The sequence below is a fragment of the Chiloscyllium plagiosum genome, unplaced genomic scaffold, assembly GCF_004010195.1.
Source record: "Chiloscyllium plagiosum isolate BGI_BamShark_2017 unplaced genomic scaffold, ASM401019v2 scaf_99966, whole genome shotgun sequence".
Classification (NCBI taxonomy): Eukaryota; Metazoa; Chordata; class Chondrichthyes; order Orectolobiformes; family Hemiscylliidae; genus Chiloscyllium; species Chiloscyllium plagiosum.
In genome coordinates, this window is record NW_025201419.1 from 1 (window position 1) to 7,080 (window position 7,080).

The 7,080-nt window shown below is 56.5% G+C and overlaps 1 protein-coding gene across 1 annotated transcript; it reads left to right on the forward strand.

Moving 5' to 3' along the window:
• Positions 1–1,475: 1,475 nt before the first annotated feature.
• On the forward strand, positions 1,476–5,145 carry ncstn (nicastrin). The gene is made up of 4 exons (XM_043684951.1): positions 1,476–1,697; positions 1,811–1,915; positions 2,103–2,174; positions 4,855–5,145. The coding sequence occupies exons 1-4, from the start codon at positions 1,476–1,478 to the stop codon at positions 5,128–5,130; spliced, it is 675 nt and encodes a 224-aa protein (XP_043540886.1). The 3' UTR covers positions 5,131–5,145.
• The last annotated feature ends 1,935 nt before the right edge of the window (positions 5,146–7,080 follow it).

A 7,080-nucleotide genomic window follows, 5' to 3' on the forward strand; every position in this document is an offset into this window, starting at 1 on the left:
GGGGGGGGTTTGGAGCTGCACGTGGGGAGTATTCCCTCACACACCTAACTTGTGCTCTGTAGATGGTGGGACAGGGTTTGGGGGAGTCAGCCGGGCGTCCCCATGGATTCATTCCGCTGAAAATTGCTGCCAACACTCCAGCGTAATCTTTTCCATTGCTGCGGTGGGCTCTTCCTTGGTGGAGGATGGGGGCTATTTGTCGAGCCACCTCCACCACAGTTGTTTCAGCATCCAGCCCCATTCGCAAATGCATGTGACAGGACCGCAGAGCTTTGAGCTGATCCATTGGTTGTGGGATCACTTCGCTCGATCTGTTGCTGCTTACGCTGTTTGGCTCCCAGGTAGTCCTGTCTGGTAGCTTCACCAGGTTGGTGAGTTTTAGGTAAACCTGGCGCTGCAACCGGCGTGCCCCCACCGCCCTTTCCATTGATCCAGGGTTGACCCCAGTGTCTCCTGGATGCCAGTCTTGGCCCCAGTGTCTCCTGGATGCCAGCCTTGGCCCCAGTGTCTCCTGGATGCCAGTCTTGGCCCCAGTGTCTCCTGGATGCCAGTCTTGGCCCCAGTGTCTCCTGGATGCCAGTCTTGAGTTGCTCGATCAGTTCAAAGTCTGTCCCATTTAGCAGTGATTGTGCTTACAACACAGTGGAAATTCTTCTCAGTATGAAGACCCCCGTTTACATACGTGCTGTTTTTTTCCGTGCGGATTACACCAAAAGCTTTTATTTTCCAACTCTATCCTTTGACATGCATCTCAGCAAAGGTTTCTTGGGATCCAAGTCTAGTACAACTCCGGTTTCTCCTTTATCCACCGTGCGTGTAATTCTGTCAAAGGACTCCCATAAATGGGTGAACTGTGGGTTTTTCTTTCGGGAAAGCACGCTGATTCTCCCCAATTACAGGAATGACCTCTTTCATGATCAATTCTAATGCCTTCCACGACTGACCTCAAGATAACCAGCCTGTAGTTTCCAGTTTTCTGTCCCTTCTTATTGAGTCGATTAGATTCCCCTACAGTGTGAAAACAGGCACTCCGGTCCCGCAAGTCCACACCGGCCCTCCGAGGAGCAACCCATCCAGACCCATTTCCCTCTGACTAATGCACCTAGCACGACAGGCAATTTAGCATGGCCAATCCAGCCTTACCTGCACATCCCTGAGCACTATGGGTAATTTAGCATGGCCAATCCACCCTAACCTACACATCCCTGGGCACTATGGGTAATTTAGCATGACCAATCCACCCTAACCTGCACATCCCTGGGCACAATGGGTAATTTAGAGGGTGATACGTGTATGGAATGAGCTGCCAGAGGATGTGGTGGGGGCTGGTACAATTACAACATTTAAGAGGCATCTGGATGGGTATATGAATAGGAAGGGTTTGGAGGGATATGGGCCGGGTGCTGGCAGGTGGGACTAGATTGGGTTGGGATATCTGGTCGGCATGGATGGGTTGGGCGGAGGGGTCTGTTTCCATGCTGTACATCTCTCTGACCCAAATTCTCATTGACTGTGTGTCTCTCTCTCCCCGTCTCTCCCCTCAGCTTGATGCTCGCTCCTTCTTCTGGGGGGTCGCCCCTGGAGCCGACAGCACAGTCTCTGGTTTTATCGCCCTGCTGTCAGCCGCTGAGGCTCTCAGTCATCTCCCGGACATCGGGACGCTGCGGAAAAATATCATGTTCCTCTTCTTCCAAGGGGTAAGGCCGCTGGGTAGATACGGTGCGGAGCTGCATGTCAGGGTCACCGGGGCAATGCACGCCGGGTTCGAGACACAGTAACTCTCCCTCACGCATCTTCTCTCTCCTTCCAGGAGACGTTTGACTATATCGGCAGTTCCAAGGTGGTTTATGACATGAAGAACGGGAACTTCCCCATCCGACTGGGAAACATCGACGCTTACCTGGAAATGAACCAGGTTCGTGGAGCGGGGGACTGGCTACAAACTCAGGGTCGGAAGCACTGAGCTCCAGGCGTGTGTCTGGCAGGGTTTGTGGGATTAGAGTGTGTCAGGGAGTTAACGGGACAGGGGAGAGTGGTACTAGAGTGTGTCGGATTTGTGTAGAGTGTGGTTCTGTTGTGATTTGCTCTGATCTGAATTTCAGGTTGGTCAGGGCTATTCGATTTGGGCTCACACTGACCCGGTGTCTCGACAGAACTCCAGCATTGAAGGAGGGGTATGCCCGTCTCTCACTGGCTCTTCCTCTTGCTCATGCTCTCATGCTCTCTCGTGCTTGCTCTCTCTCTCTGTTTCGCGCTCCCGCGCACACTCTGTTTTGCGCTCACTCTCTCGTGCACACTCTGTTTCGCACTCGCTCTCTCACACGCTCTCTGTTTCTCACTCGCACGCTTTCTGTTCCGCGCTCGCTCTCTCTTGCTCTGTGTTTCGCACTCGCTCTCTCGCAAACTGTTTCGCGCTCACTCTCTCGCACGCGCTCTGTTTCGCGCTCGCTCTCTCGCACGCGCTCTGTTTCGCGCTCGCTCTCTCGCACGCTCTCTGTTTCTCTCTCGCACGCTCTGTTTCTCTCTCGCACGCTCTGTTTCGCGCTCGGACTCTCGCACGCCCTCTGTTTCTCTCTCGCACGCCCTCTGTTTCTCTCTCGCACGCCCTCTGTTTCTCTCTCGCACGCCCTCTGTTTCTCTCTCGCACGCCCTCTGTTTCTCTCTCGCACGCCCTCTGTTTCTCTCTCGCACGCCCTCTGTTTCTCTCTCGCACGCCCTCTGTTTCTCTCTCGCACGCCCTCTGTTTCTCTCTCGCACGCCCTCTGTTTCTCTCTCGCACGCCCTCTGTTTCTCTCTCGCACGCCCTCTGTTTCTCTCTCGCACGCCCTCTGTTTCTCTCTCGCACGCCCTCTGTTTCTCTCTCGCACGCCCTCTGTTTCTCTCTCGCACGCCCTCTGTTTCTCTCTCGCACGCCCTCTGTTTCTCTCTCGCACGCCCTCTGTTTCTCTCTCGCACGCCCTCTGTTTCTCTCTCGCACGCCCTCTGTTTCTCTCTCGCACGCCCTCTGTTTCTCTCTCGCACGCCCTCTGTTTCTCTCTCGCACGCCCTCTGTTTCTCTCTCGCACGCCCTCTGTTTCTCTCTCGCACGCCCTCTGTTTCTCTCTCGCACGCCCTCTGTTTCTCTCTCGCACGCCCTCTGTTTCTCTCTCGCACGCCCTCTGTTTCTCTCTCGCACGCCCTCTGTTTCTCTCTCGCACGCCCTCTGTTTCTCTCTCGCACGCCCTCTGTTTCTCTCTCGCACGCCCTCTGTTTCTCTCTCGCACGCCCTCTGTTTCTCTCTCGCACGCCCTCTGTTTCTCTCTCGCACGCCCTCTGTTTCTCTCTCGCACGCCCTCTGTTTCTCTCTCGCACGCCCTCTGTTTCTCTCTCGCACGCCCTCTGTTTCTCTCTCGCACGCCCTCTGTTTCTCTCTCGCACGCCCTCTGTTTCTCTCTCGCACGCCCTCTGTTTCTCTCTCGCACGCCCTCTGTTTCTCTCTCGCACGCCCTCTGTTTCTCTCTCGCACGCCCTCTGTTTCTCTCTCGCACGCCCTCTGTTTCTCTCTCGCACGCCCTCTGTTTCTCTCTCGCACGCCCTCTGTTTCTCTCTCGCACGCCCTCTGTTTCTCTCTCGCACGCCCTCTGTTTCTCTCTCGCACGCCCTCTGTTTCTCTCTCGCACGCCCTCTGTTTCTCTCTCGCACGCCCTCTGTTTCTCTCTCGCACGCCCTCTGTTTCTCTCTCGCACGCCCTCTGTTTCTCTCTCGCACGCCCTCTGTTTCTCTCTCGCACGCCCTCTGTTTCTCTCTCGCACGCCCTCTGTTTCTCTCTCGCACGCCCTCTGTTTCTCTCTCGCACGCCCTCTGTTTCTCTCTCGCACGCCCTCTGTTTCTCTCTCGCACGCCCTCTGTTTCTCTCTCGCACGCCCTCTGTTTCTCTCTCGCACGCCCTCTGTTTCTCTCTCGCACGCCCTCTGTTTCTCTCTCGCACGCCCTCTGTTTCTCTCTCGCACGCCCTCTGTTTCTCTCTCGCACGCCCTCTGTTTCTCTCTCGCACGCCCTCTGTTTCTCTCTCGCACGCCCTCTGTTTCTCTCTCGCACGCCCTCTGTTTCTCTCTCGCACGCCCTCTGTTTCTCTCTCGCACGCCCTCTGTTTCTCTCTCGCACGCCCTCTGTTTCTCTCTCGCACGCCCTCTGTTTCTCTCTCGCACGCCCTCTGTTTCTCTCTCGCACGCCCTCTGTTTCTCTCTCGCACGCCCTCTGTTTCTCTCTCGCACGCCCTCTGTTTCTCTCTCGCACGCCCTCTGTTTCTCTCTCGCACGCCCTCTGTTTCTCTCTCGCACGCCCTCTGTTTCTCTCTCGCACGCCCTCTGTTTCTCTCTCGCACGCCCTCTGTTTCTCTCTCGCACGCCCTCTGTTTCTCTCTCGCACGCCCTCTGTTTCTCTCTCGCACGCCCTCTGTTTCTCTCTCGCACGCCCTCTGTTTCTCTCTCGCACGCCCTCTGTTTCTCTCTCGCACGCCCTCTGTTTCTCTCTCGCACGCCCTCTGTTTCTCTCTCGCACGCCCTCTGTTTCTCTCTCGCACGCCCTCTGTTTCTCTCTCGCACGCCCTCTGTTTCTCTCTCGCACGCCCTCTGTTTCTCTCTCGCACGCCCTCTGTTTCTCTCTCGCACGCCCTCTGTTTCTCTCTCGCACGCCCTCTGTTTCTCTCTCGCACGCCCTCTGTTTCTCTCTCGCACGCCCTCTGTTTCTCTCTCGCACGCCCTCTGTTTCTCTCTCGCACGCCCTCTGTTTCTCTCTCGCACGCCCTCTGTTTCTCTCTCCAATGCCTCACCCCTCTCCCCCAATGCCTCACCCCTCTTCTTGTGTTCTGGACAGGTCCAGAGTCTGCTCAAGTCTCTCTCTGCTGCCACCTCTGGGACAAACGTCACCCTGCAGGAGCCAGATCACAGCCAGCCCCTCCCACCTTCCTCCTTCCACAGGTTTCTCCGGGAGCAGTCCATTCCGGGTGTGGTGCTGACCGACCACCAAGCTGCCTTCACCAACAGGTCTGTGCCATCCCCACCCTGGCGCTGTGCCCAGTCCAGCGCTGTGACTGAGGAAGCCCCCCTCCCCTCTCCCCAGCATCTCCTGCGCGCCCCGTTCCAGCAGTGAGAGCGATAGAGGGCTTTCTCTGGCCAGGTGCATTCTGGGTGGTAATGCAGCCATTGTAGTCAGCAGTCATCCTCAAGGGCGCTTGGATGTCCAAGACCTGACGGCCACTGCAGGATGTCTGGGAACACGTTCCATCCACGGAAGTGAAGTGTAATGACTGGAGCACAGCAAGATCCCACTGACTGGAATGTGGTGAGAGCTCAGTTTGTTGATGGTGGTTCACAGACATATCTTGGTGCCACACCACCCGTCAGAGGGGAAAACCTGGGAGCTGCTTTTCGAGAGGCTGCTGGAGGGTAGTTACTGAGGTTCTGTGTAATTGGGCAGGGTCCCCATGGTTTTGTGAAAGGGAAGCCATGCTCAAACAGTTGGCTGGACTTCCAGGAGGCGGTCCCATGCCATGTGGATCAAAGGGAAGCAGTCAGCTGTCCTGCGGCCAGCCTTCCAGATGGCATTTGACGAGGCGCCACGTCGGAGGTTGTTTCGGAATGACGGCGCTGGGGTCATGCGTTGGCACCGATGGAAGATTGGCACGTGCTCTGGAAACAAAGCTGGCATGACGAACCCTCTTCAGCCTTGGGCAAGGCGCCACGGGGCGGTGCGGACAGTTGACGTTCAACTCTTTGCCGTTTCGAATTGGAGGCGCGGACTAAAGTTTGAGGAGGCCAGGTTTCCCGGCGGCGCCGCCGCTACAGACCGGAAAGCGTGCCGCGAGGAGCCTGGCACCAGGTGGAACACGCCGTAAAATGTGACGGAGGCCACTTGGGCAGGCAAAGCGCAACGGGAGCGTGAGAGGCCGCCGAGCTCTGGCGTGCAGAGGGATCTGGGTGTCCCGAAGCGTGGCTCACAAAGAGGTTCGCGATCAGAAGCAGCAAGCCGTCAGAAAAGCTGATTGCAAGTTCAGTCTTGCATCCAGTTGAACAGGGTCTCGGTGAGACTGCATCCAAAGCAGTGTGCCCGAGAATAATGGCCTATTCAAAGGAAGGATGTCAGGGTCCAGACCAGACGGGACCCCCTCAAAATATTTGAAGAAGACAGCCCAGACACACGATGCTGGGAATCGAAACGCAAATGTAACGTGAAGCACAAGCAACAGTGACTCAACCCTCTTGGGAAACTTAGCAGAGCGAAGGATGCAGTTGTTCTTACTAATTAACTGTTCAGATACAGGAACAGGGAGAACGTGAGGACTGCAGATGCTGGGGGGGGGGATCAGAGTCAAGTGCTGGAAGAGCACATCAGTTCAGGCCGCATCCGAGGAGCAGGAGAATCAACGTTTCGGGCAAAAGCCCTTCATCAGGAATGAAGGCAGGGAGCCCCCGGGGTGGAGAGGGAGGAGGGGCTGGGGAGAAGGGAGCCCAAGAGTACCCTTTTCCCAGCACCACTCGAATCGAGACTCTTGATTTCCAGCATCTGCAGTCCTCACTTTTGCCCGAAGAAATGCAGAGGGCCCGCTGGCCTTTCCAGCACCACACTCTGGACCCCCAGTCCAATCTCATCCCAGAAACACAGCCCTTAGCCAAAAGCCAAATTCCGAAGTCCGATCTCCTCACCTGCGGCAGGGAGGGGAACTCCAGCTGCAAGCTGTAACCGAGAGAGGACGATCTTCCAAAGAAAACCCTCAACTGCTTCGAATCTCCGGCAGCTTCTGCCCCGGTGAGATTCCAGTCTGCTCAGCCGGAGAGAGGTGGGACCAGCAGGATCTCCCCGAGAGGTTTCGGGGGAGAAGCTCAAACAAGGCGTCGCTCTCTTCAAAAATATGGGCTCGCCCGTTCCAAACCTCGAGGGGGAAGCATTCCCCAATCTTTGGAATTCTCTTCATGCAAAGATGGTGGGCAGAAAAGCCATGAACAGTTTGAAGTCAGAGATGAATACATAGTGTGAAGCAAGGTCTAGTGGCGGGGGGAGGGGGGAGTCGACCCTCGACCCTCCGACAGCGCGGCCCTCCCT

Excerpts from the sequence above, each read along its gene's own strand:
- ncstn (XM_043684951.1), top strand. The coding sequence starts at position 1,476 with ATGCTGTACATCTCTCTGACCCAAATTCTCATTGACTGTGTGTCTCTC. Across the intron at positions 1,698-1,810 it reads TGTTCCTCTTCTTCCAAGGG|GAGACGTTTGACTATATCGG; the intron begins GTAAGGCCGCTG and ends CTCTCCTTCCAG. Across the intron at positions 2,175-4,854 it reads ACTCCAGCATTGAAGGAGGG|GTCCAGAGTCTGCTCAAGTC; the intron begins GTATGCCCGTCT and ends TGTTCTGGACAG.